Below are 19,953 nucleotides of genomic sequence, written 5' to 3'. Positions count from 1 at the left end.
CATGGTGGCCACTAGCCGCCTGTGGCTACTGATCACTTGAAACGTGGATAGTCCGAGATGAAATGTGCTGCAAGTGTAAAACACTCACCAGATTTCGAAAACTTAGTAAAAAAAAAAAAAGAAAGAATGTAAACTATCTCATTAATAATTTTTATTGCTTACATATTTTGGATATATTGGTTTAAATAAAATATATTATTAATCTTAACTTTCTTTTTACTATTATGATGTGGCTACTATAAAATTTAAAATCGCGTATGTGGCTTTCATTATATTTCTACTGGGCAGCGCTGGTCTAGAGTCTGCCCTCCCACTTTCCCTTCTGTTATCCTGGGGGAAGCCTTTAGAGCCAGTATTGATTACTTCACGCAGCCCAGGGAAAGATTTGTTTCTGGGTGTGTGTACACATGTGTGCATACATGTGAGTGCACATGTAGGGGTGGTGGAGCTGGAGAAGGAGCAAAAAAAAGAAGGAAAAGGAAGGGAGTCGTTTCAACCAGCATCGGTCTCAGACGCCATCACTTAAAGTAAGGAAGGAGGAAGAGCCGAGCACAAATTGGTTCCCCATCAGGCAACTTTGTTCTTTGTTTTAATAGAGGGTGAATCACTGGGACATCAGACTCTTCTGAATTAAAATGTAGACACAAAATACAGAAGCAGGGCTTCCCTGGTGGCGCAGTGGTTGAGAGTCCGCCTGCCGATGTAGGGGACACGGGCTCGTGCCCCGGTCCGGGAAGATCCCACATGCCGCGGAGCGGCTGGGCCCGTGAGCCATGGCCGCTGAGCCTGCGCGTCCGGAGCCTGTGCTCCGCAACGGGAGAGGCCACAGCAGTGAGAGGCCCGCGTACCGCAAAAAAAAAAAAAAAAAAAAAAAAACAGAAGCAAACAAAGTTTAAAGAATTATCATTGTCATCGCTTTCCTTAGTCAACAAAGATAATTAAGAACCGACCTATATCCCACCTGATAGTTCTGATTTGGATAAAGGATATAATATGTTCTATTCTGCAGCATTTTATAAAAGAGAAGTTTCTGGCTGCGTTAGAGTCTTTTAATGATCTTATAGTTTACGCTTAAATAAACATCCAAACTAATATGATGGTGTTCCTGGAGAACTGGAAGATTTTGTAAATCAAGATGCTTTCGTTAAAAGTTAAGATATCAGGCAGATTCTACTTTTTCAAGAAAAAAATAAGGGTATTTTAGAGACCAAGCCCATATGACTTAAGTCCATGATTTAATATTCTACATAAGACAAATCAGGTTTACTATAATCTTGTCATAGACCATGAAATGGCAAACAAGTATTTTCACCATTTTATTAGCATAATTAATTAAATAGCCCAGGTGGGGAGCCCAGTGATAATAACCACAAACTGAACTGTTATTTAGGTTAATGAAAGGGGAAAGGGGAGGGCCAAGAAATTTAGATCAGCGCTAGCCAATAGAATATGTAATGAAAGCCACATCTGTAAGTTAATATTTTCTAATAGCCACACTGATTACTTTCTGCAGCTCAGAGAAAGACACATTATTTGCGAGAGAGAAAGAAAGTTTAGTGTGAAGTAAAGGATGAAGTGGTCCTGCAGCTGGAACTTTATATCCCCAAGTTGGAACACTGTCATGGAAAGTACTAGCCAGGTGTTGATAAACTAACTGTACTTGCAGTTTATCATAGGATTACACTATTTCATAGCCGAAAACGGAGACCTGACAGCCTCTCATTTCAAGTGAGATGAATTAGGCCCAAAGTAGCAAATTAACTCACCTCAAGTCCCACAGCCGAAGTGGCAGAAGTAGAAATAGCACCCAGTTTTTATTCCCTGTAGACGGTTGTCCGCACTATTCTATGCTGCCTCTGAATTATTGAGTCATTCATTTCTTTGTTCATTGGTCTATTCAAAAGAACATTTGGTGCCAGGCACTGTTCTATGGCCTTAGGATACAGTGATGAATACGACCATCCTTGTCCTCAAGGACATGATGTCATCCTGTGACCCTGTTCAATTTTCATGGTAAGCTGAGGATAGGAATACTTCAAAGGATATTTGTGACAAGCTCAAAGGGCTCCAAGATGTAAGGGTTTGCCCTCCATTTGTGAAGAGAAACACTTGAAGGAGTCAGCAGAGACCTATTCTGAGTGAACCACACTAAACAGTATGGTTAAGGAGAGGACAAAACGCATGACCTCTTCAGTTGAAATCACACTGGAAACTGCTTAATGGACTGCATGGGGAACCAGGCTTGGGTCCCACCTGTCCTGAGGGAGAGAAAGGCTGTTCCACTCACATCAGTTAATTGACAAACACTTCACTATGGACCCTGAATGTTGGGGATCATGGAACGTGCCACGATGTGGCAACTGCTGGTGCTCTGAGGATTTAAGAGACAAACCGCCACGGGACTGTTTTGACTCTGGAGGGGCAAATATTGTTCATGGTCATGAGAGGATTGGTAAAAGAAAAGAAAACAAAACAAAACAAAAAAAGTCATTAGGTCATCACGAATCTTCCTAAGGATCATAATACATCTCATAAAGTTTGAGTCACAAATACAAAGTCCCCATAACTCATTTCCCATTTCCTATGCATTCCCTCCCAGTCAAGGCTCCTATGGGTACGTATTTTACATTGTTTAATCAGGATGTATGTGTAATTTTTATAACCTGGATTTTGCAATGAAAAATTTCCCCAAACTGTTTTTCCACAGTTTGTCTAAGTCATCATAATTGTTATTTTAGTGACTGCATAATATTCCGTTCAGTAATCTGATCATGTTTTGCTCAAACTTGTTGTTAACCAACTTATTAAACAAGATGCTCCTTGGACTTTACTGAAAATCATTGTGAATGCTTAAGAGTTTTCATGATAAAACACATACTTACCCTATAAAGTACATTCAGTGGATCATTTAGTGGCACAGTATATGCTGCTGTAGAGTCAGGCCTTCAGCCTCCCCAATAGCAAGATGCTTTCAAAGTGTCTTTTGGCTTAAAACGATTTTGCAAAATTGGTACATATAATAGGCTCAGCTAACCCAGAAATTAAAAAGAACTCTGTTGGCAGCACTGCCCCTTCTTGTAATAGGTCAGGAATGTGGACACTGTTTTTATTGGTACATGACTGCTGAAGTTCCTAGTTTGTTTGTTTGGTTTTTGCGGTACGCGGGCCTCTCACTGCTGTGGCCTCTCCCTTTAAGGAGCACAGGCTCGGGACGCGCAGGTTCAGCGGCCATGGCTCACGGGCCCAGCCGCTCCGCGGCCTGTGGGATCTTCCCGGACCGGGGCACAAACCCGTGTCCCCTGCATCGGCAGGCGGACTCTCAACCACTGCGCCACCAGGGAAGCCCATGAAGTTCCTAGTTTTTATAAAGTGATCTGGTCCCTAAGAATCTGAGGACTAAACTATATAGTGACCCCCCAAACCTAAGGAGGAGGCCGTGGATTAACTAGGCTCATCACTTTCTTAATCAGGGCAGGATAATGGGTTCCAGGAGTCTGTGGCTGCCGTACCTACTTAGGAAGGGAATGGAGCATGGGTCAACTTAATTTTTTAGGTCTTTGGAAAACTGTTATAAATAATATAGGAAACTAAGATATTTTATCCTAGATAAAAGTAGTTACAACTTCTGTTGTAGTTAGAAGTTTTAAGTAAGGTTAGGTCTTTTTGATATTGAGTCTGTATGGGAGTAGAAATTTTCTTTCTGCCGATTATTTTAACTTTCATTTGATGACCTGATAAAAGGAGTTATGTATTCATCTGACCTTGGGGAATGACTTAAACTTCTTTGATTTTCACTTCTTTCCATTTTCTACCTGGGAATGATTACATCTGGCTTACCTGTATCATGAGATTGCTGTGAGAATCAAATGAGATGTAAACTGTAAAATCTTCTGACAAGTGCAAGGTGAATGCTATTATTAATCACTGGTGATGATAAATGATGATGATGAGTGAGAAATCCCCAGATACATCATCAGACAGCAGGACACTCTGTGGGTGTGTCAGGCTAGGATATGGTGAAGTGATGCCAGTTAGCACCAGTGACTTGTTCCCTAATGTAAACCTCTTCCTTTACTTGTGGAAGCATGCTTCCACAGACTAGGCAAGGTGTTCTGAACTCACAATATTAAGGTCATCCAGAGAATCAGCCAGGAAGAATTTCCCTAATATTTTTGTGTTCTGCAGTGACAAATTATACCAAGACCCATGTGTAAACAGTTATTTCCAGGAATAAGAGACAGTGTCATCAAAAATGGAAGAAAAGTCTGTGGCTAGAGGAGCATCTTCCCTATGCATTTGAACACTCAGGCTTGCTTTAAATTGTGTTCAGGTTGTGTGGTTAAGTTTTTGCCTGCAGGGAGTAAGCCACACAACTCCCCACAATTTCAGTGGGAGGCACCTGACCCAGTTTCCATGGTCTGAGCTGAAAGATTACCCGACTGTGGGCACTGCCACAACGGCCTATAAACATGACATAGGGAACTCTTTAAAAATTCACATTTTAAAGAGTAAATTAGATAGTCTTCATTTGTTTTGCTTAGGTTTTTGGGTGTAATTACTTTTTCCTCCTGAGGCATTTCAGCATCATCTCCACAAATAGTTATTAGAGGATTGGGAAACAGTTCTGCACTCACTGTCTTAGAATATAAATCTCACCCATGTAAAGCCATATATGTTTGTCCTGGGCAGATAGGAAATGACTGATTGTGTCATTGTTCTCTTGGCCTGACTCTGCCCAGGTGTCTTAGATACATAGGGTGATAGACAAATTCTTTCAGGGCCACGGAAGACATAGTCAATGAACCTAGCTTCAGGGCACAGAGTATCTTCACGATATTTGGAAAGAATAAACTATTTCCTCCTTCCTTACCAGGAGTTCGATTACACCATCCTTACCTTTGGAAGAGATGAGAGCATAGGTCATTTCTATCTCTTTGAGACTTTGAAAAAAATTAAGATAAAGAAAGTGAGATAATATATGCTGAAGAAAAGAAGGCTGCCACAGAAAATATAGTCCACATATCCACTGAGTACCAAAAAAGGGAAAATGAGGTTTAACTAGGGTTGCATCTGAGGATTTATGTCCAGACAATGATTGACTCTGAAGTGAGTGGGAGTTCCCTTCCACGGGTAGAGTTCTAGTTGCATGAGATGATGTCCTTTTGAACCTGCCTAAAGTGGCTCCTTATCCACATACCGCTGATAAATCTTCGTCATAGTACTATTTTTATACATCACTTTGAGTAAGTAGAAGGGTTCATTTGTGTTAAATAGGTGAGCAGTTGGCAGAGGGGACATTTCTTAACCTGATAATGAGGGAAAGCCCTCATTAAGACCCTAAGCATTGAAGAGCCACGGTCTTCTACTGTATCTCTTTCTTCTCTGTAATTTGTTCTCTCAAAATCTGGCCTGTAAACCACCTGCAGCAGAATCACTTGGAGAGCTTGTTAGAAATGCACATTCTTGGGCCCTAGTTCAGACCTGCTGAATCAGAGACGCTGGGGTGGGGCCCAACAGTCTGCTTCAGCAAGCCCTGCAGGGGATTCTGATGCTCGCCAAAGTCTGAGAAGCATTGGGATGAGGACATCCATTTCCTTCAGAAATTCTTTACAACAGTAGGGAAAAGACTCATGAAGAGAATGTGATTCATTCGCCATGCCTGGGTTTTGTTAATCTCAGTTTAGAAGGAAATTTATAAGGAGATTTAATCCAGCCCTCTCTCTAGTATTTGAATCCCTCCCTTCCTCCCTTTCTCCCTTCCTCTCTTTCTTTCCTCCTTCCTTCCCTCATTTCTTTTCCCTCTTTCTCTTTCTATCTTATGTGCCAGACACTAGACCAGGGATTGAGGATGCAGTGATGAATGTGAACAGCAGTCTCCTGTCTTCCTAGAGCTTACAGTCTAGGGAAAAGGCATATTAAAATGATTATACTAACAACTATGAAATTATAACTGTTCTAAGTACTATGGTGAGGAGGTACACAATGTCATGGTAGTGTATAATAGAGAGATTTAAGCAAGTCCGTACACCTTCTACAAGGTAACTCAGCCCTGATGGAGCACTTCCTCTTGCAGGGGAACTTTTGACAACTTATTGGAGCCTATTTCACTCTAAGATAAATCTAAATGTTAGAAATTTTGAGTGAAAATATTGAGTCAAAATCTGCCACACTCTACTTCGGACCATGCTATCCTGACTCTAGTATCTGGAATCTACAAGGAACAAATCCAGTCCTCTTTTACATTGCAGATCTTCACACAGATAAAGAATTCTTCCCTCTAGGTTTTTTCTTTCCAAGGCTGTGAGATTCCTCATTTACTTGGTCTTCTTCAGAATACTCCACCTTTTTTTCTTTGTTTTTAAACTTTTTGTAAAATATTCTGTTGCTCAGCATGAGCTGGAAGTATATAATGATAAGCTCAGAGTGGTCTATCTCAGGATCTATCTATAAATGTCATTGTCTTTGGTATATTCCACATTCCTGTGGTCCAACCTCACCTGCTTTATGTACGACTGTATCACACCACTGACTTGTACTGAGCTCACAGTTAAGTGAAACCCTGGTTACCTATCTATCTCTATCTGTCTGTCTGTCTATATATTACCTTTTCCAAGTAATTGAAAATGTTTTCCTCTAAGATGTCAGTAACATCAGCCCTTTAACCAGCACCCATCATTTAGGCTGTTTACCTACTTCATTATGTTCGTTTGCATTATCAACTAACCTAAATTTCTTCAGTGTGTCAGTCAAAATTATGCACAACTCTAATATTTGTCTTGCTAAAATCTAGATACAGGATGTCTCCAAAGTCAATGGCAGCTATTCTACCAATGTAATTCGTTTTTTGTTTGTTTGTTTGTTTGTTTTGTTTTGTTTTGCGGTATGCGGGCCTCTCACTGCTGTGGCCTCTCCCGTTGCGGAGCACAGGCTCCCACGCGCAGGCTCAGCGGCCATGGCTCACGGGCCCAGCCGCTCCGCGGCATGTGGGATCTTCCCGGACCGGGGCACGAACCCATGTCCCCTGCGTCGGCAGGCGGACTCCCAACCACTGCGCCACCAGGGAAGCCCTACCAATGTAATTTATTTAAAGGAAATGAGGTTAGTTTGTCTTCACTTGTTTTAGTAATTCCCACTTCATTTTCTGTGTTAACAAACAGCCTTTTAATATTTATTGACAAGTCAAAAATTCATGAGATATACCACTTTTAGCTATATGAGGCATACAGTTTTTCTGCGTGGTTAAAACATTCTATCAAAACAATAGAAACACCTTTTTTCCATTTATTTAAGAAGTCTTTTATATCCTCAGAGTGAGTTCTCGTATCTTTGTATGTTCAACTAGAGTAACACCATTATAATTCATTCTGGGGTCCCTGGATCTTCAGGAGGTGTACATTCTTTCTTGGCTTATTCCTCTTCTCTTCCTGGTAGGTCTGTGCTCACTAACACAGACATGGTTTGGCCAGTAGATGAATATTTTCGTCTGGCAGTTTACAGAATACTGTTCAGGGACTTCTAAGTAAACCTGGGGCTAGTTCTCATAAGAGTTATTATTTACAATTTGGTAATAAATATTGGCTTAAGTTGGTCATGAATAAATAAGTTTTTTAATAAAAATAAAAACTTTTATTACCATTTCATTAGAACAGACATCATTCATTTTTAATTCCAATGAGAGGGTTTTTTCTTTTGTTTTGTTTTTAATAATGCATATCACATTCTATCTTGCCCTCAATCTGCTCACTAATTAAATGAGTGGTTTGGACTAAATGATCCCTGTGATATAGTCAAATTCTAGAATTATATGATTCTAAACTTTGAGAAGGAAATAAAATTTAAAATAACTTTATAAAATGGATGGCTAGTGGGAAGCTACTGCATAGCACAGGGAGATCAACTCGGTGCTTTGTGACGACCTAGAGGGGTGGGATAGGGAGGGTGGGAGGGAGGCTCAAGAGGGAGGGATATGGGGATATATGTATACCTATAGCTGATTCACTTTGTTGTACAGCAGAAACTAACACCACATTGTAAAGCAGTTATATTCCAATAAAGATATAAAAAAATAAAATAATTTTAAAGTTAAACCACAACACACACACACACACACGCACCACACCTGTGCATGTAAAACTGATGAAATCTGAATAAGGTGGCTAGATTGAATCAGTGTCAATTTCCTGCTTGTGATATTGTACTATAGCTTTTGCAAGATATTTCCATTAGGGAAAACTGGGTGAGGATATATTGGATATCTCTGTATTATTTCTTATAAAAATGTGAATCTACGATTATCTCAAAATAAAAAGTTAAAAAGATAAAACCATAGAGTGTCATAACAGGACATTGGAAGCAAATAGGCCTTGCTTGTCCATATACTAGCTTAAACGGATTAGTTAACCTTTCTGAAACTCAGTTTCTTTGTCAGCCTTAAAGTGGGAATATGAATTCCTACCTAATGGGATTATTGGAAGGATTATATGAGATAGTGTGTGTAAACAACTCTTATGGTTCATACTCCATGATAGTATTCAGTAAGTGTTGGTTACTTTCCCCAGGGCTGCTTCTGTGCTCTGGAAGAGAAACTAGGACAAACAGCCTTGCTGCAGGTCTCCTAAAAAAAAAGACGACATATGACCTGAAGCTGAAGACAGTTTGGAAGCATACATTAGTGAGATGAACCCCATAGCAGTGTAGTGAGTAATGCTGTTACATAACTTTCACAAATCACCAGGCAGATCAGCTAACATGGCTTGGCACCGTTTACCAATAAAATAAAATAACAAGGCAGCTTCCAAACCCAGCCCGAGTCAGGGAGTCCCGACACAGCAGCCAGAGTTAAAATCCAGGATGACTACATAGGCCTTGGAGCTTTGGCGTTTCAGTTGACTCAGACATGCAGTAAATCCGTATAAGTGGAAAAAAAACAAAAACGATTTCTCTCTGGCTGGCCCCCTGAATAATTGTCCCCAAGGGGCCTAGAGAAGCTTTCTTTCCCTTGCAAAAGTCCTTAATCATGTCTCCCAAATATGAGTTTTCCATGCAGCTGCACAGATGAGAACTAGGGAGGGACTAAGGTAAATAGACATGTCTTGGTCCCGAGGATGTGATTGTTGAGTGAATGGCCAAGATGTGTCTCCCACATGTCTCCTAAAATGTTTAGAGTTTCCCAGGGCTCTGTCCTCACCTTTGATCTGATGAATGTTTTTGTCAGTGAGTTGGATAGAAACACAGAAGGTTAAGCCCACCAAATTTTCGTATGATACCGAGGTAAAAAAGGGAGTCTGGGGACAGAATTACAATTTTTTAATGATTTTGGCAGGCTCTAGGGCACTGAACTGATCACGGTAAGTTGTACTTTAACAGGGGTAATGTTAAAGCCTGCACTTCAAAATCAAAAGCAGAAGTATAGGTTAGAAAAGGCTTAGATTGACAAGGGTTTTTTATGAAAAAGTTGTAGGGATTTTATTGGACTACAGGAAATGTATGAGCCAACAGCTTGCTATCGTTGATTAAAAAAGAGGTTAAGGACCAGAAAAAGGAAAGTAATCTTTCCATTTTACAATATTTGCACCAGTTAGACAATACTCTTTGTGTTGTATTCAGTCTAGGTCCAAATTTAAGAAAGATATTGACAGATTCAAATTGGTCACTAAGGGAAGGAAGGAAAGAGGAGGGCCAAGTTTTTAAAAATCCCCAAACTATATTGTTTAAAGAATGATTGCAGGAAGATAAGGAGACTCAGCTATCTTTTAGTTACCATATGGAAGAAGAGTAAACTTGTCTATTTTGCTCTGAAAGGCAGAAGCAGGATTAATGAGAGTTCATGGAAACAGATTTTGGCTCAACAGAAGGAAAATTTTTCGAATAATTACAGCAGTTCAGTGACAAAAAAGACTATTTCATTAAATTGTGAGCCTCCTGTCACTGGAAATATTCAAGCTAAGGCTGGACGAGTGTCTCAGGGATTCTGAAGTCTCCCAGCATTGAAAAGAGCTTGGGGTGGGTGACCTTTGAGATCAGTTCTAACTCTCATAGTCTATGATTTAAGTAAGCATGAATGCCAAGGCTGCTTATGACATGCCAGAGCCACTTTTTCAACTCTTGGCTCTGATTCTGACCAGCTGTGTGACCTTCAGCTAAGAAATTAACCATTTCTTCTTCCAGTTTCCTCATCCGTAAATTGAAGGAGCTGGATTTAATGATGCCTGAGTTCTCCCCAGCACGTCTGTCTCCTTGAGCATCCTCATGACTACAGCACGTTGGAAAAGTAGAGTCTGAGCTGATGCCTGCCATTTTTCTAAGTCAGCTTGCAGGAGAGGGCCGAAAGACCAAAACCCATTGTTGATTCTGGGGGCCATGGAACTAACTCTCAAGTTCTTGTTGGCAGGAGCATGGGTGATTATGAGCCCAGAATTTGTTCCCGTGGGATCTGTGGCAGGAAGTAGATTAAATAACTGAAAATCTGGTTTCTTTCAAACACCTGTACATTCTGGCTGAGTTCAGCAATGCCTTGGCAAACAGCTTAGAAGAAGTGAAGATCATATGAGCATTGCATTGTAGTTCTGTCCTTTACAAAGCAAACCTTTGTCTTTATTTCCTTAATGATCTGGCAGTTTCTATTGGACTTTGTTTATAATCATGAGAACCAATATCCAGAAAGCAACTTATTACGTGACAGATAGTGTTCTAAAAGTTTTATATAAATTACTTTAATCCGTTTATAATCTAAAAATCTAATGATGAAATCAGTGATTAGGTCCTTTTTACCATAAGGAAAAAGAGTAGTTAAAATCCAGTGTAAGTCTGGCTTAATGGTAGAGTCCAGAATGGAGATTCATGCCCTTATTTTTTTAAACTTCATTACTGCTGTTCAAAGACTATAATTTCCTTTGTGGTCCATTTGATTGCTAATACTTTTCTTCTCTGCCTATATTAACATGCCTCATCCTGCACCACTGCTGCGTTCTAGCTCTTCCACTTCTTCCTTGACTTCTCTCTGGCTCCCACATCATTGCCTCCAAATCTCATTTCTTCAGTTATTTTCTCCAAAGGTCTTTGAAAAAGCAGCCATCAGGGGGAGTGTCATAGTTTTCTTTACATATATATGTATATAGATATAGATGGTATGGCCATGATTTCAGATACCTTCTCCGGTTACTGAGGTCAGCTAGGGGAGAAAGAAGTAAATTGATGCTTCTTGTAAGGACTTGAAGAACTTAAACCTCATTCCCAGGCTTATGGGTCTGGCAATACTCACTCCATCTAAGTACCACATTTTCTTCCATCTCTTTGTTTCCTTAGGCTGGAAATGAAAACAGCTGTTAAAAATAAGAGCACATGAGTCAGTTTTGAATCTCAATGTAGTAATTACAGTTTCCATCTCAATTGGTATAGTTCCTCCCAGTGTACTGAGCCCCATATCACAGCCCCCTTGTTGTCAATTTTATACCAAGACCTTAAATTGTGTTTTCCAAACCTCTAAGATTAAACACTAAATCAATTGCCAAACCAAATAAATAAATAAATAAATGGCAAGGAAGAAAACACTTCAATTTGAAAACCTGATTCTTGGGACATGCCCTTTTTCTGATTTAGATTTTTTTTTTTTTTTTTTTTTTTTGCGGTACACAGGCCTCTCACTGCCGCGGCCTCTCACTGTTGTGGCCTCTCCCGTTGCGGAGCACAGGCTCCAGATGCACAGGCCCAGCGGCCACTGCTCACGGGCCCAGCCGCTCCGCAGCATGTGGGATCTTCCCGGACCGGGGCACGAACCCGTGTCCCCTGCATCAGCAGGCGGACTCTCAACCACTGCGCCACCAGGGAAGCCCTGCTTGTACTCATATAGAGGCTATTCCTTGTATTTTCTCTTTTCCAAGTTCCTGAGGTTTATGACCTAGTAAGCCAATCTCAAAAGAGTCATCTACAATCCATGAATTGATTGTCCCCTTTTAGAGCAGATTGATCCTCTTTTAGTTCTGCCCAGTCCCCGAATCAACCATTGAGTCCTTGACTGAGCAATCCCACTGGCTTAAAGCTCTGAAGGTCCCCCCCACCAGTGAATCAGCTGCCTTCAACTGACCTATCTAATATTGCCCTATTAATACAGATCATATGCTATTAGCAAGAGAACTTTGTGTCCTACTGGGGGAGAAGCAGGAGGCAGGAGACTTGACCCTTTCAGTCATTTCACTTTGCCTACTTTATTTCCATTTTCTAAGATTTGATTTCTTTATTGTTAGATTAGATTATTTCTAAAATTCACTTTCCTGCTAATATTTCTATAATTCGGTTATCACTGTATCCTCCATGAGCTAGTTTTATGTGATGAAAATTCTCTTGGTCAGTTTGGGCTGCTCTAACAAAAATACCATAGTCTTGGAAGTCCAAGATCAAGGCAGTGGCAGATCCAGTGTCTGGACAGAGACAGAGAGAGAGGAGAGAGAGAGAGAGCAAGAGAGCGAGCCTTTTCTTATAAGGGCTTAAGTCCAACGTGAGGGCTGTACCTTCATGACCTAATTACCTCCCAAAGCCTCCATCTCCAAATATCATTACATTGGGGATTAGGGTTTCAACATATGAATTTTAGGAGACACAAGCATTCAGTCCATTGCAGAAATGAAGATATTTGCATGCACGGTATGATTTGTGGAATTCCAGGAAGGCCATTTAGCACACTTCAAAATCCTATACCGGGCTTCCCTGGTGGCACAGTGGTTGAGAGTCTGCCTGCCGATGCAAGGGACGTGGGTTCTTTCCCCGGTCCAGGAAGATCCCACATGCCGCGGAGCGGCTGGGCCCATGAGCCATGGCCGCTGAGCCTGCGCGTCCGGAGCCTGTGCTCCACAACGGGAGGGGCCACGACAGTGAGAGGCCCGCGTACTGCAAAAAAAAAAAAAAAAATCCTATACCATTAGGTATCCATTCCTTTGTGGTAGGATATTACCTCTCAGATACAACACCTTTTAAAATCCAATATGTTTGGAAAGGCAAATCAAAAAACCAGTATGTGAGGTAGTATAGTGTAGTGCTTAGAAGCAGGCTCTTGGGTCAAACTATCTGAGTTCATACCCTTATTGGTATATGACCTTTGGCAATTAATTCACCTTTCTGTGCTTCCTGTGCTATAGTCTCCTCATCTACAAGCTGGAGATGATAATACTCACCTCAGACGTTTCTGTGAGGTTTCAATGAAGTATGTAACATGCTTAGAAGAACAGTATCTTGCTATATGTGTTAGCAATTATTATCCTTCATTTGTATAAATCAGCCTATTATATTGATGTCCTTTTGACAGAAAGTTGATATCAGGTCACAGAGAAATTGGAATTTTATTTGGGAAACTGGGAGGGGATACCTTGGGTACATGAGGCACTTTGAGGAATAGTCTGCCTTACTGAGGTGTTATAGTTGGTGGCATAAAGCCACTAAGTGCCTGGGTGTCTGAGGGAAATACAAGAGAGATAAAGGGGGATAGATTTGCTCTGGTCATAACCAGCATGTCTAGTAACTGATAGAATTAATCAGCTGGTAGAGTGAGCAAGTCATGTGATATACGCCTGCAAATGAATTTGGAATTCAGTACTTGCTTAACTTTTTTGTGTCTCATAATTCTATCCCTTGTAATATTCAGGTAATGCTGGGTCTCTGAACCATGGAAAAATGTAAAATAAAGTGGTTTTGTTTGCTAAATGCCCTTGCCTCTTTCTTTTAGATTACATGAAGCAGACGACATTTGAAGTCCAAGCCTTTTTAGAAGCTGTGCAATTCTTCCGACAGGAGAAGGGACACTATGGCTCGTGGGAAATGATCACTGGAGATGAAGTCCAGGTAACATGGGGCTCAGACTTTTGGATCCTATTCTCCATCTGAGTGGTAGGAGGTCAGGGTCATAATAAATAAGCAAATTTAAAAAGTTGCAAGCATGGAGGATGTGGTTCCAAAGGCCATTTCTCTCATTGTCTAGAAGCGTTTGGTCAGCAAACTATTGGACACCTTCTCTAAAGACCTCCAGACCAGACACTAAATAGGGCAGTCCAAAATACTGCAACTGCAATGGAAGAGCTACTTCCAGTTTCTTTCTGGAAAATGCATATTCTCTCAAATGACCTCATGCTTCCAGACTAGAAGCAAATGTGAGCAGTGTGGCATAGTGCAAGTGTGTGGTGGGGCTTTAGGTCAGAAGACTTGGGTTAAAGCCTGCCAACCTTATTTAACCGCTTTTAGTCTCAGGTTACTCCTCTGAAAAAAATAGGAATGACAGTGTTTGTGTTGCAGGGTTGTGAGAATTAAATGAGATGTTGTTGGAAAAGTATTTGGCCAATAGCTGTCTTTATCTATGGAATGATTTCTAAAGGAAATAAATTTTGAAAGCATTAGGTAGTTTTCTATATGTTTCATTTACCTTTTCTGGTACTCTATTCCCTGTGGTCCAGTATAATTTCCCAAGACCCTGATTAAATGTCAGTCATAGGCTAAGTGTCTCGGTTGGTTTGGTACCAGGCACTTTGTTACAATCTCCAAGGAGACTGTATTTCATGATGTGACCTCATCCTCCATAAGGACACCAATCACACAGCTGATTCAGCCAGGAAGAGGAGGCTGGGTATGGGCATTATTTAATTAAAGGCATACAGGGTCCAAGAATGCTATTCTTTAATTTCCCCTCATATCCCAGAATAGCAAGTGTGAAATTTGTTATTAGGGAACAATATTTGGAAGATGCCAGATGGTGTCTTGCCTTTGTATGGTCATTAAACATCTAAAGCCAAAATCATTTTCTCATGGTAGTGGGCTGTTCTTTACTGTTTTACCATATGACTCAGAATCTTCTCCTCCTCCTTCTCCCCCTTCTTCTTCCTTTTTCTTTTTCTTTTTTTAACATCTTTATTGGAGTATAACTGCTCTACAATGGTGTCTTAGTTTCTACTTTATAACAAAGTGAATCAGTTATACATATACATATGTCCCCATATCTCCTCCCTCTTGCGTCTCCCTCCCACCCTCCCTATCCCACCCCTCTAGGTGGTCACAAAGCACCGAGCTGATCTCCCTGTGCTATGCGGCTGCTTCCCACTAGCTACCTACTTTACGTTTGGTAGTGTATATATGTCCATACCACTCTCTCACTTCGTCCCAGCTTACCCTTCCCCCTCCCCATGTCCTCAAGTCCATTCTCTAGTAGGTCTGCGTCTTTATTCCCATCCTGCCTCTAGGTTCTTCAGAACCTTTTTTTTTTTTTTAGATTCCATATATATGTGTTAGCATACGGTATTTGTTTTTCTCTTTCTGACTTACTTGACTCTGTATGACAGACTCTAGGTCCATCCACCTCACTGCAAATAACTCAATTCCATTTCTTTTTATGGCTGAGTAATATTCCATTGTATATATGTGCCACACCTTCTTTATCCATTCATCTGTCAATGGACACTTAGGTTGCTTCCATGTCCTGGCTATTGTAAATAGAGCTGCAATGAACATTTTGGTACGTGACTCTTTTTGAATTATGGTTTTCTCAGGGTATATGCCCAGTAGTGGGATTGCTGGGTGGTATGGTAGTTCTATTTTTAGTTTTTTAAGGAACCTCCATACTGTTCTCCATAGTGGCTGTATCAATTTACATTTCCCACCAGCAGTGCAAGAGGATTCCCTTTTCTCCACACACTCTCCAGCATTTATTTGTAGATATTTTGATCATGGCCATTCTGATCGGTGTGAGATGATACCTCATTGTTTTGATTTGCATTTCTCTAATGATTAGTGATGTTGAGCATCCTTTCATGTGTTTGTTGGCAATCTGTATATCTTCTTTGGAGAAATGTCTATTTAAGTCTTCTGCCCATTTTTGGATTGGGTTGTTTGTTTTTTTGATACTGAACTGCATGAGCTGCTTGTAAATTTTGGAGATTAATCCTTTGTCAGTTGCTTTTTCTGCAAATATTTTCTCCCATTCTGAGGGTTGTCTTTTGGTCTTGTTTATGGTTTCCTTTGCTGTGCAAAAGCTTTTAAGTTTCATTAGGTCCCGTTTGTTTATTTTCTTTTTCTTTTTTTTTTTTTTTTTTGGTGGATTCTAAACTCATTTATTTCCCATCCTGAGACTTACTCAAGAACTTTAATCAATTCTTGGTTTCTGATATTTGGAGGAAGCACATCCATTTATACATCTGAGAGGATTAATGACTAGCCATACTTATGCCAAAAAGAAAAACGAAAGCATAGGGGAGGCTGAACTACTTGCCATTGATTGGCCTGTTATATAAACATGCATATTTAATAGATATACCAGTATTAAAATGCCATTGTATGGTGTACTTTTTATGTTCAAATCCAGCTCTGTTCATTTTATCAATCTCATGAGATATGTAGAGCAGTTATTGTTTCCATTTTGTAAATGAGAAAACTGAGGGAAGAATAGAGCGATTAAGTGACTTGCTCAGTTTTATTCATTCAACAATTATTTATTGAGCTGCTATATTCCAGGCACTATGCTGGGTGCTCTTGAACCAGAGATGGACAAGGCAGCATGATCCTTGCCTTGTGGAGCTGATTGTTTTGGTCACATGCTAAGTGGATAAATGGCAAAGCAAATGATGGCTTCTGGTTCAGTGAAAGATCAACATCAACCATGGGACTATACCAAGTTAAACAGTTATTTAGCTTCTTGAGTTTAGCCAGAGTACTTGATTTTTTCTTTCATTTGAAATCTCACATCAGCTCACATTCCTTCACGATTGCATTGAAAGCAGGTACTAAGTCCTTTCTGGGAGTTAAGTATTGAGTTTGTTTTCTTTTGTTGACTTTCTGCTCTTTAGTTTGGGCTGATAGGTGTGAATTGCTCTAAAGTGTAAAAGAATGAAATGACTCATCCCTTGCCATCGTGGTGAGGCAAGACATACCTAGAAACATCCAGAGAACAAGGCAGCCTTAGCAGTGTGTGCGGGTACATATGTGGGTCTGTTCATATATGGACATCATAAAGCATTAGCACAAAGCAGTCACAGGAAGGTGTTAATTTTGCTGTATAAAAAAAATACCTTAAAGGAGAAAACAAAACAAAACAAAAACCAGAGAAGAAATCAGTAAAATCTGGAGTTATCAAGTGACCCAATATGAAGTGTTGCTCCCCCAGGAATCTAAGTTTCTTTGGTGAAATCACAGACTCATCAGGTGTGAGCACTGGAAAGGCATTTCAGGATGATTTGTCCGGTACCCTCCAGGCGAGAGAAAGAACATTCGGAGAAGTTGGCCCGAGTCACAAAGCCAGTCTGTGACAGATACGCATTTTGAGCCATGTCAGGCGATCCTTTAAGAAGCTGGTAAAAGGAAATAACTTTCAAGACTTTACTGTGTGGGGCCTGGTGAGGGTAAGCTTCACTGTAACCACTCGCACATGGAGCTGAAAAGGTGTCTGTCCTACGACCCACAGAAAAAAGAGGTCAGCGCCCCAAAGAAGCTACCAAGTAGTTAAAGAAAAGGGCATAGCATAACTGAGTTTGAGAATATGACATCTTTTGTTTAAAGCACTGAATTTATTTGCATTTTTTTCATGTCTGCTAAGAACTTAATCATAACATTGTCCTAACCCCTTCTATCCTAGGGGACTGTATTCAGAAGATTTTCAGCATTGTTACAGTATTATCTTCATAGTAATGACTCACACAGCTAGTATGGCATGCCCTCGTGGTGATGGTTATTTTAGGCAAGTGTCTAGGCAAAGCAAATATCTTAGAATAACTTGCCTGACAGACTATTAAGGTGAAAATATTTGTACACCAGTAAAAGCATCAGTATATTTTCTGCTTAATAAAAAATGTATCAAATGAAGTCACGAGGGAAAGCATTTTGTAAAATGTAAGTACAAGCTATGTGGTATACTTATTATTTGCCTTTAAATTAACCAGATGGGCCAAGAGAACAGTTCAAAATTCCCACAGATCAGGGTGGTTTCAAGACCAGAAGACTATCCACATTTTTTTAGGCCTTGTCCACAGGTTGTCTTTTGTCTAATGACCTTGAATGTGACCCATTTAAATGGATTCTTTCACCCATGGTTGCTGAGTAACACAAAGGGCACAAGGCCAACAGCCTGATCAGACCATGGGGCCAGCCTCAGGAAGGAGGGCAGTCTCTCTGGGCCTCACACCTTCCTCGCAGCTGCAGCATCTGGAAGGTAACAGGTGGTATGGCCTTCAGGGAGCGGGCCTGCGTTTCTTGGTTTCGATCAACCTAATGCCGGGTTTGGTTTCGTACATGTGTGGTGGAATTTTAAAATCTCCCAGTTAAATCCCAGCAATTAAATTTACACCCCCCACCCCCCTTTTTAAAGCACGAGAGATATCTTTAGGTTCCTTATGGTAAAACTCAGTGGATTCTATTCTGAAGAGGGAAGGTTGGGGAAACTCCTTCATTAGTATGATTGGTTTTATGAGATTAGCTACTTTCTTTCCGATAGCCCCAGGGTTTTGGACCCTGCTCATGGAGGGCTGACCAAGGTAAGGAATCTCAGAGCAGATCCTGGGCAGGTGAGGATCCTCACAAGGTCAGGATGTGGTGGGGCTGAAGTTTACAGGAAGAAGAGCTGTTGGGATGAGACAGAGTTGGCCTCTGCCTGCCCCAGAGCTATTCCCTCATCACCAACCCCCTCCCCCTGCTTTCAACGCACTCCCATCCCCCTCCTTTTTTTTCCAGACATATTTCCTTTCCAATCCCTTAAGTTATAAAATAGAACCAAATTTCTTGGAGCATTGTATGGGAAAGACTAAAAGAAAACTATAAGCCCACCCAGATGGAATGTTCTTTTTCTTTGGACGGTATAACATTTTCATCTTTCAAATCCCTTTCACACTCATGATCAGATTCAAGCCAATCTCTGCAAAAGGATAAATTTGGACAATTATTATAATTCTTGAATTTAATACTTTTAAACTAAGACAATATTTCCCATTGATTTGAAGTTCTGGCTTCAGTGTCCTTACTCTCTCAGCTCACTCTCCCCATGCCAACACTTCCATCACTCTTGGGCAGATGTGTTCCAAACAAGAATTTGCTCCACTGGGCAAGATGAGGTTCATGAATTATTGATGATGTACTTGAACCTAATGTTTGGACTTGCTGATTTCTATGGAGTTTGCACATGTCAAGTTCCTCTTAAACTCCTCAAAAATGCTGCTTCACCTCAGCATTTTAGGAAAGACTTGGGAGCAATATTTTTTTAAAAACACCCTGAAAACTGTAGACAAGCCTCGCCCATATTCTACTCATCCCACCAATGTCCAGTTGTTCCAAAGTATTTGTTATCCCCTTCTTTTTCTAAACTTTAAAGAAGATGGAGGTGGGATTCAGGGTGCAGTAGGGACAAAGAGCATGAAGACACTTAGATCCCAAGAAAGCTCCAGGGGAAACGACGGTCTCAGGGGATACAGACAAGAACTCAAGCCACCAAAACCAAGCCTGACCCCCTTCACAATTTTGCTAAGGATACCCTTATCTATAATGGAAGTTCCCCCTCTTATCCTAAACGGGCTAGATTCTTCTAGTTTGACTAGTAGAAGTTTGAATTGAGGAATTTGTCCTTTCCAATGGGAAAATGTCAACAGGCGTGACTGTTCCTTGCAGATATTTAAGAACGTTTACCATCTAGGATTGTCTTCCTAGAGATTTCTGTGGCCTCAGACCCAGAGTTAAACTATTAACCTAACAGATTTCACGTAGCACAGGACAATCTTATGTAGCCAGGATGGGGTTGGCCGGTCGTGACACCTTCAGTTAGCCTGATGCTGAGATTTAGGCGTCACCGACTAAACCAGCTCTGAGGCTCTCCTCCTCTTGACAGATCCTGAGTAACCTGGTGATGGAGGAGCTCATGCCAACCCTTCAGACAGACATCCTGCCTAAAATGAAGGGGAAGAAGAACGACAGAAAGAGGGCCTGGTTCGGTGTAAGCGATGATTT

At 40.8% G+C, this 19,953-nt stretch overlaps 1 protein-coding gene across 2 annotated transcripts in view; it reads left to right on the top strand.

Annotated features, from left to right (window-relative positions):
• NIBAN1 (niban apoptosis regulator 1) overlaps positions 1-19,953 on the top strand; it is a 161,448-nt gene that overhangs the window by 116,815 nt on the left and 24,680 nt on the right. For both annotated transcript variants that reach the window (XM_067728909.1, XM_067728908.1), the window contains exons 6-7: positions 13,715-13,830; positions 19,835-19,939. In XM_067728909.1, coding sequence (XP_067585010.1) covers positions 13,715-13,830; positions 19,835-19,939 — 221 coding nt within the window. The remainder of the gene's footprint in view (positions 1-13,714; positions 13,831-19,834; positions 19,940-19,953) is intronic.

Source organism: Pseudorca crassidens, chromosome 2 (genome assembly GCF_039906515.1).
Source record: "Pseudorca crassidens isolate mPseCra1 chromosome 2, mPseCra1.hap1, whole genome shotgun sequence".
Classification (NCBI taxonomy): Eukaryota; Metazoa; Chordata; class Mammalia; order Artiodactyla; family Delphinidae; genus Pseudorca; species Pseudorca crassidens.
The sequence above is the reverse complement of the archived record's forward strand: the minus strand, read 5'-3'. Positions and strand labels throughout refer to the sequence as shown.